The 22,877-nt window shown below is 40.6% G+C and overlaps 1 protein-coding gene across 1 annotated transcript in view; it reads right to left on the bottom strand.

Moving 5' to 3' along the window:
• The window catches only part of LOC134657529 (protein polybromo-1), a 54,400-nt gene that overhangs the window by 30,422 nt on the left and 1,101 nt on the right, over positions 1 to 22,877 (bottom strand). Inside the window, exons 3-15 of the mRNA XM_063513104.1 lie at positions 22,460 to 22,631; positions 21,584 to 21,714; positions 20,995 to 21,249; positions 17,265 to 17,432; positions 16,300 to 16,405; positions 14,870 to 15,101; positions 13,310 to 13,425; positions 11,073 to 11,314; positions 8,729 to 9,005; positions 7,323 to 7,587; positions 5,390 to 5,488; positions 4,871 to 5,029; positions 3,676 to 3,882 (exon numbers count right to left, since the gene is read on the bottom strand). Of these exons, the coding sequence (XP_063369174.1) occupies positions 3,676 to 3,882; positions 4,871 to 5,029; positions 5,390 to 5,488; positions 7,323 to 7,587; positions 8,729 to 9,005; positions 11,073 to 11,314; positions 13,310 to 13,425; positions 14,870 to 15,101; positions 16,300 to 16,405; positions 17,265 to 17,432; positions 20,995 to 21,249; positions 21,584 to 21,714; positions 22,460 to 22,631 (2,429 nt within the window). The remainder of the gene's footprint in view (positions 1 to 3,675; positions 3,883 to 4,870; positions 5,030 to 5,389; positions 5,489 to 7,322; positions 7,588 to 8,728; positions 9,006 to 11,072; positions 11,315 to 13,309; positions 13,426 to 14,869; positions 15,102 to 16,299; positions 16,406 to 17,264; positions 17,433 to 20,994; positions 21,250 to 21,583; positions 21,715 to 22,459; positions 22,632 to 22,877) is intronic.

The raw sequence follows: 22,877 nt of genomic DNA, 5'->3' as shown, positions 1-22,877 counted from the left end.
AATGGCCCCACAAAAGTAACGTGAAAACAGATCACGCGTTACTTTTTCGTTTAGTCTTGTTTGAAACGCTCAAATGTGAAGTTGTCAACAATTACGAAATGTGCCGTTAAAATATGTAAAAATAACAATGATAAAACAAGGAAAAAGGATGGAATGTATTTCTTTCGGTTAGTTCTTTGGATAGCATTACATAATTTATGTAATCTGGTGGTAATTTTATGGTTTTGAATAAATTAATTTGTTAGTACCAAAGAAGGGATGTCAAGGAACAAAAATCTAATGAGTCGATGTGAGGTCAATATTTTTTTATATTTTTATGTGGAATTCGTAAGGAATAATATTATGTTTATATTCAAGATTTCCAAGAAAACCTATGCGACGTGCAAAGTGGACTGCTATTTAATTATAGCAAGAGATAGGGGTGATGCAGTTTTAAACAAGGCAAAACGGCACTTGTGTGTTCGGCCCATTTCCCTGTTTCCGACATATCCACCAATAAGGGCTTATATCGACTAACTGTGAATGCTAAACCTGTCTGAACACAGTGACAACCACAGGATTTTATAAAGTATGGACTTTATAAAAAAAAAACAATCAGTACCTAAATGTCCCCGTGCACCCGTGCGATGGGTAAATGTAGATCTAAAATACACAGTTATATTATTATAACGTTGAATTTATTTCAAGGAAATTAGTATTTAAAGACGTATACTTACTTATTAAAAATTAAATTTGTTTGAATTTGAACCACGAATTAATTTTATTTGAGCTCCCGATTAAATTAAATATACACAGTTATATTATTATAACGTTGAATTTATTTCAAGGAAATTAGTATTTAAAGACGTATACTTACTTATTAAAAATTAAATTTGTTTGAATTTGAACCACGAATTAATTTTATTTGAGCTCCCGATTAAATTAAATTTGTTTTATTTATTACTTCAATTGGTTTTTCTGTAAGTAATACCTATTAAAGTGTACCAAAGTGACTCCATTCGTTCATTATTCTCGTTTGACTTGTTTGACGTAAACACGTTACGTTTAGTGCCATCGGACTAAATTTTTTAACAGTGTTGGTACTTATGTTTGCAAATTTGACACTTAATGCTTACTACATTAAGCTCTTTTCTGTACGAAACATTTATCTTGACTCAAAATTTACGTAAGCGTTTTTATCATCAATGCAAATGGTGCGAAATGTCATTCTGCTCCACATTTGTTGACGTTTTTGTTCTGTTTTGTGTGTCTATTTCTTTTATATTAAGTCAGTGCTTATGACATTTCTTACTGAACTGAAAACATTAACTATACAACGATTTAGACTACTCTAATACTTACTACGCAACTTACTCAATGTATTTAACAAAAGACATTAACGATCAACCCAATAGGCCCGTCGTTTCTGCGGAACTTAGATTTTTATACAAACAACTAGGGTAATTCCAGGGTAGATGGCCATAAGGGAGAGATTCCCCATCGAAATATTTCATGGTTCTGATGGCCAGATGTCGCTAGGTGGTCTCTGTGGTTGGTCGCGGTTTATTCACATACATCTTGCACTGCTTGAGCAACTCCACGCTGGTGGTGAGTATGTCTTTAGTGAAGGACAGCGCGGGTGACGTCAGCGTGTCCTCGCAGAGTTGGTCGCGGTGGGTGAAGGTGTACATACCTGGTGTAATCCTCCTCATCATTCTCCTGTATCATCTTGCAGTGCTTGAGCAACTCCACGCTGGTGGTGAGTATGTCTTTAGTGAAGGACAGCGCGGGTGACGTCAGCGTGTCCTTGCAGAGTTGGTCGCGGTGGGTGAAGGTGTGTTCACATACCTGGTGTCATCCTCCTCATCATTCTCCTGTAGCATCTTGCACTGCTTGAGCAACTCCACGCTGGTGGTGAGTATGTCTTTAGTGAAGGACAGCGCGGGTGACGTCAGCGTGTCCTTGCAGAGTTGGTCGCGGTGGGTGAAGGTGTGTCCACATACCTGGTGTCATCCTCCTCATCATTCTCCTGTAGCATCTTGCACTGCTTGAGCAACTCCACGCTGGTGGTGAGTATGTCTTTAGTGAAGGACAGCGCGGGTGACGTCAGCGTGTCCTTGCTGAGTTGGTCGCGGTGGGTGAAGGTGTGTTCACATACCTGGTGTCATCTTCCTCATCATTCTCCTGTAGCATCTTGCACTGCTTGAGCAACTCCACGCTGGTGGTGAGTATGTCTTTAGTGAAGGACAGCGCGGGTGACGTCAGCGTGTCCTTGAAGAGTTGGTCGCGGTGGGTGAAGGTGTGAACACATACCTGGTGTCATCCTCCTCATCATTCTCCTGTAGCATCTTGCACTGCTTGAGCAACTCCACGCTGGTGGTGAGTATGTCTTTAGTGAAGGACAGCGCGGGTGACGTCAGCGTGTCCTTGCAGAGTTGGTCGCGGTGGGTGAAGGTGTGAACACATACCTGGTGTCATCCTCCTCATCATTCTCCTGTAGCATCTTGCACTGCTTGAGCAACTCCACGCTGGAGGTGAGTATGTCTTTAGTGAAGGACAGCGCGGGTGACGACAGCGTGTCCTCGCAGAGTTGGTCGCGGTGGGTGAAGGTGTGTCCACATACCTGGTGTCATCCTCCTCATCATTCTCCTGTAGCATCTTGCACTGCTTGAGCAACTCCACGCTGGTGGTGAGTATGTCTTTAGTGAAGGACAGCGCGGGTGACGTCAGCGTGTCCTCGCAGAGTTGGTCGCGGTGGGTGAAGGTGTGTTCACATACCTGGTGTCATCCTCCTCATCATTCTCCTGTAGCATCTTGCACTGCTTGAGCAACTCCACGCTGGTGGTGAGTACGTCTTTAGTGAAGGACAGCGCGGGTGACGTCAGCGTGTCCTTGCAGAGTTGGTCGCGGTGGGTGAAGGTGTGTTCACATACCTGGTGTCATCCTCCTGTAGCATCTTGCACTGCTTGAGCAACTCCACGCTGGTGGTGAGTATGTCTTTAGTGAAGGACAGCGCGGGTGACGTCAGCGTGTCCTCGCAGAGTTGGTCGCGGTGGGTGAAGGTGTGTTCACATACCTGGTGTCATCCTCCTCATCATTCTCCTGTAGCATCTTGCACTGCTTGAGCAACTCCACGCTGGTGGTGAGTATGTCTTTAGTGAAGGACAGCGCGGGTGACGTCAGCGTGTCCTTGCAGAGTTGGTCGCGGTGGGTGAAGGTGTGTTCACATACCTGGTGTCATCCTTCTCATCATTCTCCTGTAGCATCTTGCACTGCTTGAGCAACTCCACGCTGGTGGTGAGTATGTCTTTAGTGAAGGACAGCGCGGGTGACGTCAGCGTGTCCTTGCAGAGTTGGTCGCGGTGGGTGAAGGTGTGTTCACATACCTGGTGTAATCCTCCTCACCATTCTCCTGTAGCATCTTGCACTGCTTGAGCAACTCCACGCTGGTGGTGAGTATGTCTTTAGTGAAGGACAGCGCGGGTGACGTCAGCGTGTCCTCGCAGAGTTGGTCGCGGTGGGTGAAGGTGTGAACACATACCTGGTGTAATCCTCCTCATCATTCTCCTGTAGCATCTTGCACTGCTTGAGCAACTCCACGCTGGTGGTGAGTATGTCTTTAGTGAAGGACAGCGCGGGTGACGTCAGCGTGTCCTCGCAGAGTTGGTCGCGGTGGGTGAAGGTGTGTTCACATACCTGGTGTCATCCTCCTCATCATTCTCCTGTAGCATCTTGCACTGCTTGAGCAACTCCACGCTGGTGGTGAGTATGTCTTTAGTGAAGGACAGCGCGGGTGACGTCAGCGTGTCCTTGCAGAGTTGGTCGCGGTGGTTGATGAAGAAGGTTTGCAATTCAACGGAGTCTTCGAAGATTTGGCTGTCTGTGCGGGATAGGCGGCGAGCTCTGAAACAATTAATGTTTTTATATTAAGAAATGAGGTGCCTCCTGATAATTATTCTTGGTAAAAACTTGACTATATTCAAACCAATTTTGTCTGAGATATCATACCCTGCAACACGCAAAGTCCCTAAAGGAAATAAAAATAAAACTATTAAAACGGATTATATCGCGTATATTGAATTTATTCTACATCCCGACGTTCACCGTTGACCACGGACGCTGTAAAGGGTTCGAAACGTTGGAATATAGAATAAATTAAATATACGCGATATAATCCGTTTTATTAGTTTTATTTCATGAGTAACTATCGCGGTAACCGAAGACAATATTATCCCTAAAGGAAACTTATTTTTTAAACGGTTTAAGAGGTCGTATATTGAATTTATTCTACATCCCGACGTTCACCGTTGACCACGGACGCTGTAAAGGGTTCGAAACGTTGGAATGTAGAATAAATTCAATATACGCGATATAATCCGTTTTATTAGTTTTATTTCATGAGTAACTATCGCGGTAACCGAAGACAATATTATCACTAAAGGAAACTTATTTTTAAACGGTTTAAGAGGTCATGGTCACGCCACCGATCCATCTTGATATTGTGTAAAAGACAGATATTGTTTCCCCCGAGTATCAGAGGCTTGCGGTTGATTGGCGGTTGCTTTTATAGTACCATCTATTGCCTGGCCGCGTAGCCAACATGCCAATCGCTTACGCTCCCTAGCGATCGAAACACAACTGTCACTGTCGTACTAATATGGAAAAGTGATAAAGAGATACAAAGCGTTTTGTCGAAGCGATAGCGATTGTCACGTTGGCTAGGCTGGCTGATTCGCAACTAGACCTTATTGTAACACAATTAGGCCCACTTGCACCATTCCTGGGCTAACCGGTTAAACCTGGAGTTACCATGGTTACCAGTACAATTTGACACTGACTTAACGGTTTAACCGCTTAAGCCCGGGTTAGTGGGATGGTGCAAGGACTTTACCTTTCAAAGACTGCGAACATGTCTTGTTGGAAGTGGTCAAGCCGGCGGTATAGGCCTCGGTCAAGTCGCCGCTTGACAAGATCGAGGGAGATGCCGCGAACACGGACGCCGTTGTTTTCATCGTGTTCCGGGAGTTCTGCCATACTGTCTGAGTAACACCTGCAAAAAAATAAATATGAAGCTAAAGAAAAACCCACGTAAGTTTTATTGTATGAGAAAATAGTCGATAGCAAGTCGCTTTAAATCGCCGTTCGGATACGGTTTGTAGTTTTTCTTTAAAGAATTAATATTGTAGGACGTAATTACACAGATTGATTAAGCCCCAAAGTAAGCTTATTAAGACTTGTGTTGTGGAGACAACGATATACGCAACTTACTCAATTAATATAATATTAAATATTTACAAATACTTAAATACATAGAAAACACCCATGACTCAGAAACAAATATTCGTGCTCATCACACAAATAAATGCCATTTGGTTTTGAACCCATAGGATTTGTTCGAACATAATATTACCTGCCCTCTTCATCCTGATGGTTGTATACCGACGTGAACAGGTTCAGGAGCAGTTCCTGCACGGCTGCCGGCACATCAGGAGGCGCATCATCGTCTTCCCTGTCAAAATACATGACAGCCAGGGGTCGGACAAAAAGTGCGGATGACGTCAAACCACTTATAGGATGATTTCAAATAGTATTTTTGATTTTCATAAACAATTATCACTTATCATTTATCAACCTCTTTATTAAACGATATCGCCACTTGAAATGAGTAAATACGTATTGACTTCGTTATTGTTTAGCTATTGTATCTTCACGATTATATTTAGCTAAAATTTATATTTACTAATGTATAAGAAAACGCTCTAAAATGTCATCTTTACTCGAATATTGTGGCAAGTTTCGTGAAATTTATTTTATTCACTACATCACCCTACCACCTGTATCATTAATTCCATGGATTTATTTACGATTATTTTGTTACTTCATTAATACTACTTTGTTACTACATGTCACACGGAAGTTTAAATACAAACTCAAACATCATCCTGTGTGCAAGATTACGTCATTTTTACGTCATCCGCACTTTTTGTCCGACCCCTGATGACAGCTATTATTTGAAAATGTAAAATAAGTTATTGGCAAAAAAATTATTTTTGGTACATACAAGCTTTTATCGCTGACTGTACTTTTCTTACGACAAACAACTAATACTCATCGAGACAATTCTAAAAACCCCTAACACAATTAGGTTGCGCGTTGTTTCATCACAGAGTTCCTATGGCCACCTCCTGTCTCCATCATCAGATCAGTTCGACAGTACCATATTATTGTATTGTCATCAGAACTACATACAGAGCTGCCAATTTTCATGACGCTACGATCCTTGGAAGATGGTTAAATTAGTTACCTTAGATTCCATTACATAGTTACATACAGGTCGACTTAATAAAAGCTTGTTAAAAAGGTGTAATCAAGCAACGTTTACGACAATATGTTCCAAAGTAAAAGAAGAACAATATCTGTTGGGTTAAAAAATTCGCGAAAATAGTATTTCAAACCACTGCCACGAATCGCGAGCTACCGTGTTTAAATCTATAATTGCTATGGAATTTAACAAGCTGCGGAAGAACAACGATTTCACAGTGTTAAAGGCCTGTGCACACCGGGTGCGTGACTGTGTGTCCGTTGTGATATACAGATTTTTATGAGTTACGGCACACCGCTTGCGTGACGTGTGCGTGCGCGGCTTAAACATTTCATGCTAGTTTTAATTCGTTTGCGTGAGCGTTCCGACTGAACATCTAGCGACCTTCACCAAGGAGTTTTGCCCGAAGGTTGTCAAGTTTCGGCGGTTCCGCGGCCGGCTCCCTGACACTGCGGCGCTGCGTAATGCATCGCAATCATGTGATTTTTAGTGTTTAGTTATATTTTTATACTATGTATGCTAGTTTTAAGGTATTTATGTATGAGCCACTAGTTGCCTGAAATAAATATTTAATTAAGCGCCCGCTCACGTCTACACACAGCTGGTGTGCTCTGGACATCAGATCCTTGATTTAGGCACAAGCCGGACACGCCATACATCAAAAATCATTTGCGTTTATATGTGTGCGCGGCACGTCTGTACACGCGTCATTGTGTATGTGTGCGTAAGTCGCTCTACTGAGAGCATGCCAGAAGTCCGTCAGATTCATGTCGCGGGATAGTCGCGGGGCGAGGTAATGCGAGTCGGGGCGGGGTGGTGCGTGGCCATTCTGTATGATAATACTATTACTTATACTGTGATTTAGGGTCGGTTGCACCAAACTGTTTGTCATCGTTAAAGAATTCACTAAATTTTATTGTATAGAAAGTTTCATAGTATCCCGCCGCGGCGCACCGGCTGACGTTGATCAGTCTGTTAAGTGCGCATGGTGCAACTGGCACTTAGTTACAAGTCAACTAACCTTAGCATCTGCTTGGTCTGCAAGCAAACCCGCTGCAATATCAGCGCATCCTTGTAAATCTGCGAGTCCGGCTCATTGTATTTGCAGGCGTTATCCAACATCAGCATGAAGTCCGAAGCCAGTTCGTTGACGGAGTTGTATATGTTGTTTTTGAGCTTGTGGGCGATCTTTTCCATGTCTATGGGGTTTTTTATGAGTTCGTAGTAGTCGGGGTATTCGGATTTGCTTGGGAGCTTCATGAAGATCAGGGCGAGTTGGCGTTTGGCTGTGGAAATGATTCCAGAATAAAAGCTCATTTAGACGGTGCGAGAATTCGCATGCGAGTTTCATTACATTGCGCGTTTTGATCGGTCGGTTGAATTGGACGTAACCAACAGTCCGCAATGTAACTAAAATCGCATGCGAGTTCGCGCGCCGTCTAAATCAGCCCTAAGGGTGAAATCACATCTGTCAGCATCGAGCCGCATTTTATATATGAGAAATCGCTCGTTAGTATGAAGATGCGTACGCATCGGAAAGCTGAAAGCATGCGTACGCATCTTCATACTAACGAGCAATTTCTCATATATAAAATGCGGCTCAATGCTGACAGATGTGATTCCACCCTAAAGCTTACGAACGCTACCTACTCTTTTAACACATTCAGTGCCAGCGCGTGCTACGCGCTATAAGCGTAGCCGATAACATGGGAAAATGCGTATGTAGCGAAAAGCGACTACGGACTGAGCGCCCGCCTGGCGGGTTGCTGGCATTGAATAAGAAACTGATTTTGAGACTGACGAGGTAAGATTAGCTCTAAAAAAATTATATTGTGATCTAATAAAAATTCGGCTGTATAGCATTTTAATTTTAAGAGTGGCATTCCTAAACGAGAATTACGATAATAAATAACAAAAACAAGTGGACTAGACCTTTTTAAGTAAAAGGTGAGAACGCATTCCAGCTAAGATTAGCTGGAAAGTATCCTCAGATTTTTTCTGTACTCCGGTACAACAAACCACCAAAAAAATAATTTTATATCAGTCTGTGATCGTCTATACACTGAGACTTTTTTTGTGTAAGTTTTATATACCTTTAGGAATCCTATAGTCTCGAATAGCATCATATAATGTTCTTAATTTCTGCTCAAGCGGCGAAAGTTGTCTTGACATCGAAGTCTTAGGAACCTTTCTTTTCATAAGTAATAAGTTTCTAGTTTATGAAATTAAATTTTACACAAACAATTACCTTTTGTGATCCTATAGTCTCGAATAGCGTCATAGAGTCCTCAATTTTTGTTCTAACGGTGACAACTGCCTAGACTTCGGGGTCTTAGGAACTTTATTAACAGGCGCCTTCTTTTCATAATTGGAGTTAAGTTCTTTAAGTTTCTAATTTATAATATTACATTTTACACAAACAATTACCTTTTGGGATCCTATAGTCTCGAATAGCGTCATAGAGAGTCCTCAATTTTTGTTCTAACGGTGACAACTGCCTAGACTTCGGGGTCTTAGGCACTTTATTAACTGGCGCCTTCTTCTCATAATTGGAGTTGAGTTCCTTAAGTTTCTCATTCATGACGCGCTCTAAACGACTGGCGTCGTCGTATATCATGGAGCCTTCCTCGTTGAACTGCCGGCAGTTGGAAAACATCAGCCGGAAGTCGGACACCATCTCTTCTATGCTGTTGTAGCGGTCGTTCTGTGGGGAAAAATTGTTTGTAGAAATGTTAAGTCATCTAATCTATCTAATCTAATACCTTTAAACGAGCAATTCTTGTTTATATATTTATTTATACATATATATATTTCGGGGATCTCGGAAACGGCTCTAACGATTTCGATGAAATTTACTATATGGGGGTTTCGGGGGCGAAAAATCGATAGAGCCAGGTATTATCTCTGGGAAAACGCGCATTTTTGAGTTTTTATATGTTTTCCGAGCAAAGCTCGGTCTCCCAGATATTAAGTCATTTATTTGGGAAAGATAGGATGGGATGTTACATTTGTGTTGGACATATGGCCGCTTTAGTGAGACGCGCTGGTAATGGATCCTCATACAACATTGCTGTCCTCGGCCGGCAAAGTGAGCCTGACTATAAATGTAAATGTAATGTGTTAGATAGGTTAGATTTAAGAACTTAGTTAAGAATTAGCTTTAGGTTTTTTTCCGGTTGGGGACTGAAAATCAGCGGTCTCGCTGAGTCTCATCCATTTTACTGCTTTTTGTGTTTTTTTTTTGTGTCGGTAAATAAATATCTTTTTATTTATTTATTTATTTAAAGAGCCTTAAAAGCCTAGGAAGCCCGCGAGCACTTAAAGATCCTGTTATCGATCCTAGTATCGTCCGTAAAGTTCCCGGGGACGGCGGGGACCGGACCCGAAATTTTGGAGCGATATTCAACCGAAATTACGTGAATGACCTGCTATAATAGGGATGATGACACATATGTTGAATTTTATAACAAAATCTAGTAAAATAGATAGCAAACGAGCAATTTATCACAATAATGTGGATATTAAAAATAATATAATGAAAAATTACAAAAATACAGGACCTGAAAGTTTCAAAATTTAAGTTTTTTTTAACTTCCAAAAACGTTAAAAGTAAGGATACCATTCGATTCCTTACATTTCATCCAAAAAAATATTCTATGGCAATTATATACATAAACGCAATATTTCACCGACAAAAACGCAATGTTCTTGTTTTGTCCATACTATAAGATGGGCTCCCAGAGACCTTGACGTCACGTTCCCTTATCGTTTTCTTTAGGGCGTTTCGCGAGTGAAGTGCAACTATCGGCCTTTGACTACAATTTCTGACTTTTGTATTACTTTAATGTAATGGGTCCCATAAAGACATTTGATCCTAAAAACAAATCCGATCGATTGATACCATAAATGAAAATTAGTCATGTAGCCTATTAATAATATCGAATAAACTCTCAGGGGCGTGTTCATATCAGGGATCGGATACCTTTTTTTTTTAAGGGAACGAAAGCGGTATTTTTTCGTTCTTTGCTAAGTATTTCATTTCTAATTGGGCAATCTAATAATACGAAGTCGTTACCTAAAAACACAACTGAGTCCTACATTTCAAGTATAAAATAATTCGAAAAATATGGTTGATTCGAAGTTTCTGCAAAAAACCGGTTCCGATCCCTGGTTCATATAAAAGCGCCTGACAACCTCACACTTGGCAATCGGCAATCGACCCCGTGCGATATCGCCGTTTTGTAGCTAAACAATAAACAATTTATTTTATTAGCGTACCGCTACCGTGTAAGATATTCGACTGATATAGAGAAAAAATCTAAAATCTAATTCTCAACAACATAAGACTTTCCGGTCGGTGCTACATCTATTGTCAAGTAGCAGTACTGATAATTCCGTTACTCGATGCTAGATGTCGACACTGAAAATAATAATCTTTTTGGTACCAAAACTGATGTATGGAGTGAGCACTCTTGTCTTACTATATTTCTCTATACTATAGGCTGCTAAGACTGTACCACAGACAAGACATCCTCTAGACTGAGCATAGTAATGCTACCCCGTCTGCCACTATATACGGTAGTTTGACTCCATCTTCGAGTCAAAGTGTCAGAATCCTGTGCCGTGATTGGTCCGTGTCTTTAAACGGACCAATCACAGCACGAGATTCGTTCACCTCGTCCCCCCGCACCCCCGTATTTTTGGCAGCATCGGTTTCATGAAATAATTGCTCTAAACTCCGTCTAGAGGATTCCTAGTCTATGGACTGTACCTTAATATTAGCTTCAATGGTGATCATATCAATGGGCCGATCGATGACATTATAATACTCCGGATACAGTTTCTTGCTCGGTTTCTCCATGAAGAGCAGCATCGGCTGCCTTCCGTCGGGGCACGTGAAGTCGATCAGGTGCTTGGCGATGAAATGCAGCTTTTTCTTGAGGGGGAGGTTGGATTTGGGGTAGGTGGGGGTGGACGCGGGGGGGGTGGGGGCCGGGTTGACGCGGGGACGACCTGTGGAGTTAAGAGAACATTAACCCCTCATTTCCCAGGACCTCTCAAATCCATACAATTCAGACTCCTATTGGAGCCACTGGGATCTGAGAGGTTAAGAGCCAACAGGAGTGCTCATTTCTCCATACAAACGTACTCGACTGTTTCCTCCGTGGGTTTTGAAGCTAGAGCAATGATTTTTTCAACACAGATTAATATTGTCAATATCTGTGTCGGACCGTTTTGCTTTTTTTGATATTTTTGTTTTTTAAGGCGCTAGAGCCCTTCAAAAATGGCCAAAATGGCCTAATTGACTATGCCGCAATGAGAGGCGCGCTATTCAAAACTTATATCAATTAGCCAAAAAAGCAAAACTGTTCGACACAGATAATGTCATAATCATTTAGATTTCCAAATTTGGTTACGATTGGTTAAGTTTTGGAGGAGGAAACAGTCGAGTACGAAACCTCGATTTTTGAGATTTTTACGCAGGATTTTTCGCCTTGTCCTTATCGCACTAGTTTTAGGAGGCGCTTCCGTTAGCGAGACGGGTATATTTACCTAAAATATTTAAATCTCAGCTCCTGTTGGCTCTTAAGCGGGATTTACATAACGACATTAGTGTCATGTATCATGTATTTTGAAATCAGTTTCACGAAAGTAATTTCGATATATGCGAAAGTAGTTTCGTGAAAAAAATAGTGTCGTGAAATCGTCAGTATCGCAGTGACCATGGCCGCATCAGCATCAAAACTACACGTCCGCACAGCGCAGGCACTTTCGCGACACTAAGTTTTCACGTCGCATGTACACTACGAAATTAGTTGCATTACACTAATTTCACCAAAAAATCGCGCAGGACACAAAATTTATTTGCTTTCGTGAAATAAGTGCATGCATTACGAAAATACTAAATTACACTACACGTGACACTGTAGGTAAAACTAATGTCACGAAATTAATTTCACGCCACTTTCGCCAATTTCGTAATGTAAGTCCCGCTTTAGGGTCGATGAAACACTTGAAACTAATATATTATGTGACAACTAGCGACTATAGCCGCAGAATTTTTGGACAGTGTAGTCAAGCAATCTAAGCATTATTACAGTTGCAATAGAAGATAAATTAACTTTTCACCTCAGCAGCTCGAACAAGGGTACTTTGCTATTTAAAAACAGTGAGCAAAATCGCATTTTGCTCACTGAGTGAGACAAAATGAGCAAAATGCGATTTTGCTCACTGTTTTTAAGTAGCAAAGTACCCTTGTTCGAGCTGCTGAGGTGAAAATTTAATTGTTGGTATATCTTAAGAAAACATGAGTGAATAGAGGTAAGTGATGAAGAAGGAATACATTTTTCGGGTTCTCTAATATGTTCTCACTGCTGAGGTGAAAAATGTTGTGTACTACACGAGATCAAAGTTATTTACATCTCGTGCGCTTTTGAGTCCCTTACTACGCTCAAGATTCTAAATTAGATTCACTCGCTACGCTCGTGAATCTATTATAGAATCTTTCGCTTGCACGGGACTCAAAATAAGCACTCGAAGAAATATCAAACTTTGATCTCTTGTTGTACAAATAACTATTTTTTCATTGTTCAAAAATGAACATTGGTCAAAATGGCTGCTGGGGCAGAAAAGTTCTTGAGTGGCAACCACCTCTATTCATTATAATTAGGAACTGTTGAATGAAGGCAGCCCAAGACTGGTCGCTGTATGCATGTCACAGCCAACTGGTTAAATTAAACTAATTAGGCCCACCACCAACCCACTTAACCAGGGTTGAGCGGTTAAACCGTTAACCCAGTGTCAAATTGTACTGGTAACCATGGTAACTCCAAGTTTAACCGAGTAACCCCGGGGTCGTGGAATGGTGCAAGTGGCTGCTAACAAGCTAAGTGGCTGCAAGCTGGCTAATTTAACCATGTGGCTGCATCATGTTTACTTCGATGAGGCCTGTCCAGGACTATATCAGCAGGCAGTCTCGCAGTGAATGGCTGATATATTGATGATTACCTCTCGGTCTGGGCGTGGTGACCTGAGCCTGGTTCTTTACAGAGGACAAGCTTTCATCGTCACTGGAAGAACTCTGCACGATGTCCAGTAGCTCTTGGACGCGCTGCTGCATTATCCTACAAAGAAATATATGTCAGTCAACATGCAATCATCGCTAAAAGTATAATATTTTGTTAGGAAACTTCTAAGAAGCTGATTTATACGGAGGTTTTCTAATAGAAAGAAGTTTACTTAATAAAATTTAGTTTATTATTTCCTTTTGACTTATTAACACATTCAGTGCCGGGAACCCACTCGGCGAGTGCTGTTCGTAGTCGCTTTCCTCTACAAAGCGGGAAAACCCTGGGATGGCTACGAGCGAAGCTCTACGAAAACGTGTTTCTAAATTCTAAATTTGAAAGATACATGGAGACTGTTGACTTTATTTAAAGCATACATAATTAGTAATTGCAGATTAGACAATTGCAATTGGGCGGGACATGTATCACGAATACCAGACCAGCGTTGGACCAAAAATGTGACTTCATGGAAAGGGCCACTAGGAAAACGGGGTATAGGAAAACCTGTTACTAGATGGGAAGACGAAATAAAAAATATCGCTGGTCAAAACTGGATGCAAATAGCTCAAGGTAGAGACGAGTGGAAAACTCTGGAGGAGGCCTTCACCTGCGAAGACGGGGTTCTTGCCAAATATTAAAATTCATTTAAAACATTTAGAACTAACATTATAAAATTATAAGTTAACTTTAGACTAATTCTAAAACACCAAACAATGTTAAAATTTGCAAGAAATAAAAGGCTATTTTATTTTATTTATTTATTTATAATTAGTAATTAGGTACATACCTCTGTAATTTCGCGGCATCCTTATACAGCCGAGACGTGGGCTGGTTATATTGCTTCGCGTTTTCAAACATGATGTTCATATCGCCCGCCACTTCTGACAGAGTCCCGTAGGCCCCTTTCCTGATCTTGTTCTTGACTGTTCCGTGCGAGAACTCAGTAACATACTGCTATTTTAATTGCACCTATGAAAGATACATGGAGACTGTTGACTTTATTTAAACCGTACATAATTACATACCTCTGTAATTTCGCGGCATCCTTATACAGCCGAGACGTAGGCTGGTTATATTGCTTTGCGTTTTCAAACATGATGTTCATATCGCCCGCCACCTCTGACAGAGTCCCGTAGGCCCCTTTCCTGATCTTATTCTTGACTGTTCCGTGCGAGAACTCAGTAACATACTGTTATTTTAATTGCACCTATGAAAGATACATGGAGACTGTTGACTTTATTTAAACCGTACATAATTACATACCTCTGTAATTTCGCGGCATCCTTATACAGCCGAGACGTGGGCTGGTTATATTGCTTTGCGTTTTCAAACATGATGTTCATATCGCCCGCCACCTCTGACAGAGTCCCGTAGGCCCCTTTCCTGATCTTATTCTTGACTGTTCCGTGCGAGAACTCAGTAACATACTGTTATTTTAATTGCACCTATGAAAGATACATGGAGACTGTTGACTTTATTTAAACCGTACGTAATTACATACCTCTGTAATTTCGCGGCATCCTTATACAGCCGAGACGTGGGCTGGTTATATTGCTTTGCGTTTTCAAACATGATATTCATATCGCCCGCCACCTCTGACAGAGTCCCGTAGGCCCCTTTCCTGATCTTGTTCTTGATCTGGTTGAGGGAGACCGGGTTCTTGATTTCTTTGTAGTAGTCCGGGTAGGCGCGGCGAGAGGGAAGCTTCCAGAAAGCTTCGGCCATTGGTGTGCCTGTGGATATAAGGGGCCTTAATCGTTGTCACTGAAAGGTGATTTATTAGAAGCATGTAGTCACCATAGTCCCCATAGTATATGTTGATGTGTTTTTTTTTGCTTGTATGTAATTAAATAAATAAATATTATATTATAGGACACTCTTACACAGATTGACTAAGCCCAACAGTAAGCTTAAGAAGGCTTGTGTTGTGGGTACTCAGACAACGATATATATAATATACAAATACATAGAAAACACTCAAGACTTAGGAACAAATATCTGTGCTCACCAAAGGCATATTACTTAAACTAAGCGTTGTCCAGCGGGCGCTAGAGAGAAAACTGGTGCGGATCACATTGAGAGACCGTAAAACGAATGAGTGGCTGAGACAGCAGAGCAAGGTCACGGATGTTGTAAAACGCGTAGCCAGTCTGAAGTGGGAATGGGCTGGTCATATGGCACGAAAGACCGACTCGTGGAGTAAAAGAATACTCGAGTGGCGACCATGGGGAGAAGAACGTCCTCCAAGTAGACCCAATATGCGTTGGGAAGACGACATCAAAAGGGCTGCGGGGATGAGATGGCTCCAGGTTGCACAGAACCGTGACGAATGGAGAAGAATGAAGGAGGCCTACACCCGAAGGGTAGAAAAGGGCTAAAGAGAGAGAGAGAGAGAGATCTGTGCTCATCACACAAATAGATGCCCTTACCGGGATTCGAACCCAGGACCGCGGCTTCACAGGCAGGGTCACTACCCACTAGGCCACACCAGTCGTCAAAAATGTAAATTGCATGTTGACGTGTGAAAGTTCCCTTGAGGAGTTGAGGCTTATTTGCTGAATAAATGTCGAAGTTTATAAAAAACTTTTGTGTGACGCAGACTCACGTAATTTAAGATCCTGTCGAGAATCCGCGAGGATAGTGCGAAATTCGACTTTACATTGAAATCGCGTATGTGATAATGCGTCCGTGGAATTTAGTAGTTATTTAAGTAACTTTTCTGCCGGCGCAATATCACGTCCGCGGGACCCCAGGGGCCCGTTTCTCAAAAGCTTTAACTTGTAATACAAGCGGATGTCACTTTTTGACAGGCTTTGTTAGAAAGGGACTTCCACTTGTATTACAAATTACAAGCTTTTGAGTAACGGGCGCCAGGGATTAAATTAAATCATTGAGGAAATCATGTGTATGAAAATTTAAAAATAATATTACCATTAGGTCCAGTCTGACTCTTGACGGTTTCAAGGAGTTTCCACTGTGGCGAGTCTTCATTTTCACCTTTTTCATCCTCACTATCTCCAGCGCTATCTTCAGAGTGCTAAAGAAACATGTATGATTACACTTAGAGAAGTATTCGAACAAATTAAATTATATATTATCAGAAAATAATTTAATTTATTTTTGTTTCAAGTAGAAACACTACTATATAAATTACTAGCGACCCGGCCCGGCTTCGCACGGGTTAACAAATTATATATAAACCTTCCTCTTGAATCACTCTATCTATTAAAAATAACTGCATCAAAATCCGTTGCGTAGTTTTAAAGATCTAAGCATACATACAGACAGACAGCGGGAAGCGACTTTGTTTTATACTGTATGTAGTGATAAGCTGAAATAAATGTCATATACTCAGAAAAAGTGACCAAGGCCACCAAGCAAGTGCCACGTTACAAGCAAGCAAGCAAGGCAAGGGCCATAGGCACCTGCCGCGATAGCAGAGGACACTGGTTCGATTCCAGCCTGGGGCACTGAAGGCCTTGGTCACTTTTTCTGAGTATATGACATTTATTTCAGTTTATGTGTGATTACAGTAGAAAAGAACTCAGCGCGGCCTTTACTGATCGAATAATTTTTGAAAAGTATTAAAATCTAAATATGACATCATATTCATAGCCATAGTGAGCCATACAAGTAATAAAAGAAGGTTTTTAGTGTTCCGTACAAAACTTTGTTCACGGAACACTTATGGGATCACTCCGGTCTTGCAAATCTGATAAATGTGTTTTTCTCAGAGACCGTTTGACGTAGATACCTATAATTTGGAACAGTTATAGCAATTAACATTATTAATAAGTCAAAACCGCTTATTTATTATTTTAGGGGAAAATTTGGGTATTGAAAGGGGTCAGCTGAATATTTTTTTTGTTATTACTGACTTTAGAATAATGATGTACCTTGACGACTTCAGTATCAGAGCCCGGTGGATCCATAATGGCTAGAGCACTGCTAGAGGGTACCGGGCCAATGCGAGAGGTCCGCTTGCTCCGGATTCGCTCCGAGGTCTTAGCGGGACCACTCCGGCTGTGCTGCTGTTCCAGTTCTTGCTTGCGAACTTGGATTATCTGTGGGACAAAATTACATGTTTTAGTGTTGGTTGCACCAAACTGTTCGTATCGTTAAAAGAGTTCGCTAAATTTGTATGTATGGAAAGTTTCATAGTAAAGCGCCGGGGCGCGCCGGCTGATGTTGATCAGTCTGTCAAATGTGGTTGGTGCAACTGGCCCTTAACTTAATGTCCTGGTCCTGATATTCCTTGCAGATTTTTCTTTCCACAAACACTTTATAAGGATCATATTACTACACAGTGCACAGGGAAAGTATACCCCACTTAAATCTGCAGAGGGGATTTTTAGAATGATCTAGAAACAAGAAAGTTATGTAAGCCTTAGGCAAAGTTAATAAGTTTACCTACTCTCTTAGTTGGAAAGCGGCATAGTAAAAGTTCTCGTGAAGTAAAGGGGTGCATTCTCATTAAGATATGGGTATACATAATTGGGTATTTGACTGTATTTAAAATAAAAAAAATTACACCATGCAAGAAATAAAGCACCAGAAGATTAATAGAGAAACATAGACAACAGTTATTATTAAGCCCCGTCTCCATATCGCGCGGCAAGCTATCGAACATCGCGCGGCAGCCGCTCGCAATGGATACCGGATTGAAACTGATTTGACTAGTAGTCAAATACCCTATTCCGTCAGTATTTATTAGATGTTTGAAGTGGTAAGCATAACAAGCCCCTTTAGAGAGACCCCACACTCCCGTCTACAGAGCGTCGAGTCAACTCTAAGGTTGCTGCTCGACGCAACGTTGGCGCAACTGCGCAGCGACGCCATTTTCTCAGAGATGCGATTTATTTGAAATAGTTCTATTTAAAATGCAAATACAAAATGCAAAATACCTATTTTGTATTTTAGTAAAAAACATTTTGTATTTTATTTGAAATACTTTTCGAGATGTATTTTGCATTTTTAATATTCATTTCAAAATGCAAAATACTTTGTGATTAAGTTTAGCCAACATTACCAGTCAAACAAAATTAAATGAACGAATGACGCTTGTATTGCCGAATTTGACCGATAGAGGCGCCTGCTAGCCATGCGCATTGCGCGCCCTTTTTTTAGGGTTCCGTAGCCAAATGGCAAAAAACGGAGCCCTTATGGATTCGTCATGTCTGTCTGTCTGTCCGTCCGTATGTCACGGTCACTTTTTTCCGAAACTATAAGAACTATACTATTGAAACTTGGTAAGTAGATGTATTCTGTGAACCGCATTTAGATTTTCACACAAAAATAGAAAAAAAAAACAATAAATTTTGGGGGTTCCCCATACTTAGAGAACTGCAACTCAACATTTTTTTTTCCTCAAACCCATACGTGTGGGGTATCTATGGATAGGTCTTCAAAAATGATACTGAGGTTTCTATCATTTTTTTTCTAAACTGAATAGTTTGCGCGAGAGACACTTCCAAAGTGGTAAAATGTGTGTGTGTCCCCCTGTAACTTCTAAAATAAGAGAATGATAAAACAAATAAAAACATATGATGTAGAGCCAAACCAAAGAAAGTCTGCAGCGCAATAATATGACAGCGAATTAAAAAACTACATATGGCAATGTTTTTTAGCAGTCAGTAAACGTCATGCACTATGGTATGTGTTTGTCAAAATCGTTTAAATATTCGTTGTGTTTTGTGATAAACGGAATAAACATGGTGAAACCTTACAAAACCGGCGTGCGGGAGTTACTTTTCCGCATGACGAATAATTTTACACTTATAAAAAGTCAGCACTAGGCGATTCAAGCTGAAAAACGACAATGTTTACAAAATTTGGAGTTGATGACGGGTAAGTGGAATGAAACATCTTAATACTTCACCATATGTACCTACTTAGATAATATAGTATTGGTTTAGACTAAGGTTTCACAGCAAATTGAACACACCTAATAGGTATAGGCATACTTATGAACTTCCTCTAACATTTCGAGAACTCATTGGTACTAGTCGGGTTTTGAGCTCGAACCCACAACCTCCATGCTTATGCTCACGGCATGGGTACCTACTAGTTAAAGCTAAAATTTATTTTTAATATATGTTTATTGTTTTAATGGTTTATTTCGTTTTTCCGAAAACTTTAGTTCGCAAATTGCGGGCAATTTCTCTGTCAATCTAATTACGCCTTAATGGGAGTAAAAGATACCGAAGTTCCCGCATATTGAGAACTTCGGTGTTCGCGGTAGGCCCTCTGTACCTATTTACCGCCGTCGCGGATATTACAAAAGCTTATTAATTTTGATGAAGCCAAATGTCACATTCTCCGAATATTATTTATCAATATTAGTATATGTCTACATATTAATAGTGACATCTATTGTTGAAATGAAATTTATTTTACCATAAAAATTAAGCTGTGCATACAGCTTAATTTTTTCATAGACGGTAAATATGGTAGAAATTTTACAAGTATCAAGACTATTTAATCCATTTTCTGTGGTGTTGTCACATACTGATTTTTAAAAACTACTTTTAATCTAGCGCTGCAGACTTTCTTTGGTCTTACTCTATGTACATTACCATGCAAACTTCCACCGAAAATTGGTTTGAACGAGATCTAGTAACTAATTTTTTTTTATACGTCATAAATCCCCTAAATACGGAACCCGTCATGGGCGAGTCCGACTCGCACTTGGCCGCTTTTTTTTTCTTCTTTGGTCAGAGTACGCGCCTTATAGCCGTTTAGACTCGCGGCGCGTCTCGTGGCTCGCCTCGACACACTCGCATTCGGCTTGTCGTTCGGTTATAAACCTTATGCCGTGCCGTTAGTGTTTAAATTATATTAGCTCGACGAGCTTGCGAACCACGAGAGTCTAAACCGGCTATTATGTCTGACTAGTGTCAATGTCAAACGAAAACGACGAACATTATCTATTCTATGGCTATTCTCATGATAAATACCTAAAATAAATAAAAATATCTGAGATTTGAACAAAAGGTATTTTATTTTGAAAAAGTATTTTGAAAATACCTATTTTGCATTTAGCATTTGAAATACAAAACGCAAAACTATTTGGTATTTTGCATTTGAAATAGTAAATCTGAAAAGTATTTTGCAATTTGTATTTAAATGCTTTTTTAAAACCATTTTGTACATCTCTGCATTTTCTATAGTGCTGACTAGACGCCGACGCTCAAAGGACTCCGGGAGCCTGGGAGGCAATTAGAATCAATCAGAAAAATAACAACGGGTTGCACTCAGGGAGTGCCGGCAGAAGTGAAAACTCAATCACTATTGCAAAATGTCTGCAGCACTATGTATAATTGAGGTTAACGCCATCTAGCGTTGTTTCGTCGCATTACTTGAAACCCCTAAGCACATCACTGTTAGTACTCGAGTTATATTAATACCAGTTAGAGGGAAACTCACTAGATGGCATATAAATCAATAAAGAAAAACTCAATGACATTAAAGTAACAGTTTTTCGATCAGGTCACGTGTCCGTCTTATGTCTTACGGTCACGTGACACCTGTTACGAGTTTAACATTTTTTCCCCATCACAAAAAGTGCACAGCGCCGCTAAAGAAGTTTTCACTTCAAAAAAACAAACTAGGGTTTGAAACACTAACCTTTTTCAAAGCTTTAGCATCCTTATAAATATTGCTCCCAGGTTCGTTGAAATTACAAGCATTCCTGACCATCAGCAGTAAATCCTTCTCCATCTCATTCAGGTTGGTGTACTCTCCGGCCTGAATCTTTTGCGCGATGGTCTTCAGGTCTATAGGGTTGTCTATGACGCGGTAGTACTCGGGGTAGCGGCGCTTGGATGGTAGGAATTGGAAGGCAGTGTAGAGCGAGCGGCCTTCGGAGTTTGCTGTCATGATCTGTGACATAATATGGTAGATGGAAGAAAACATTTGTATGCAGGGGTGCTAATAGTTTTGCTGACTGTAAATTGTACAAGATGACTGGGACTGTTATATGCATCAACTTTTAATATGGGGTCTATTTCCAATAATAGCTCACGCTGTTCAGCCAATTGGGCAGCTTAGTTAGAGAACATTAATTTATTCATTTCATGTATTAATTCAGTATCTACGTGCGTATTTAGTGTGAGATAAAACAAACTCCCTTTCTCGCCAAGCCAGACACTTGCCTTTTAATTAACTGTACAAAACAACTGCAATCTTAAAGTTGATCTTAGTCTACTCTACTTACGGCACTAAATAGCTCTTCAAATATGTTGTCTTCCTCGTTATTGGTGGATGTTTCGGAGAGGTCCTCGGCTACATCAGACCGCCGGGACAGAGAACCAGTGCGGGACACTCTTGGTGGTTTCACCTCTTCACCTAAAATAAATGTTATTTTTATTTATTAAACAAATAGGCAAGTTTGGCTAAGGCCAGTTTTGACAATCAAATATTTTCATATTTCAGTATGAAAGGACTTATGGCTTATGACAAACACTGGCCTACTTCTTTATTCAATCAACTTAATTTGTCTTCTTCTTCTTACACTTAAAAAAATTAGCCAATTGATGCATTTTACTTTTATGAAACAAAATGGCGTAACAACAATTTGAATTCTAGTCACAAAATACTCTTTTAAATAACACAAAGGTGTGACACTGCACCCTTAATTACGGGTTACTTATCTCTGCAGCTGACTGTACAGCACCCAAAAGAAAGGGAAGAGTATAATTTTCCTGATTCTTACCGACTGACAAGTTGTGTTTGCCAAGCTATATATCATACCAGGGGTCCCTTTGTTTCCCATAAAGTTTTAAGTCATAATCAGAGCTCGGCGGGGTGAGCTATTTTCCTTATAATATGACGTAAGACTTGTCAAATTATAAGGTAAATAGCTCACCCCGCCGAGCTCTGGTCATAATGTATTGTTTGTCATATTATTATTAGTAATAAAACTTAAACCGGTAACTTTTCAGGATTATCCTATAGATAGGTTAGATTTGTTTTATGGCAATCCTGAAGAGTGACACGTCTCTGAACCAAATAAATTATGACTAACGAAAATGCGGGCAAACAATACATTATGACTTTAAACTATTTGGGAAACAATAGAGACCCATCATACCATTTTCCAAAGCATGTTTGGTCTGTGTATACAGCTTCCACAGCTCAATAGCATCCTTGTACTCCACACTGTCGTGCTTGTAGAATGCCTTAGCATTGTTCACGAGCAACTCAATGTCTGCCGACAGCTCATCCAGGTCTTCGTAATTATCCATTTTGAGCTTCTGTTGCACCTGGAACAATTTGTTTTTATTGGGTTTTACATGGCCACAGACTAGCCGAGATGAAGACGTGGTCTACGATGGAGCAAGCTCTCCCAGGTGCCTGTTCACCCTTGATTTGAAGTTTGCCGGGTTAACCATATTGAATGTTAGTAAACTAGACACCAGATAAGGTCAGGAAGATTGTCTATCAGGTCTCCAAGCTCTTTCTAACTCTTGCAGTTGTACACATACTCCACTTACAGAAGATAGAGCAGA

The sequence above is a fragment of the Cydia amplana genome, chromosome 20 (assembly GCF_948474715.1).
Source record: "Cydia amplana chromosome 20, ilCydAmpl1.1, whole genome shotgun sequence".
Lineage (NCBI taxonomy): Eukaryota > Metazoa > Arthropoda > Insecta > Lepidoptera > Tortricidae > Cydia > Cydia amplana.
Note: the sequence above shows the minus strand (reverse complement) of the source record. Positions and strands in the feature narration are given on the sequence as shown.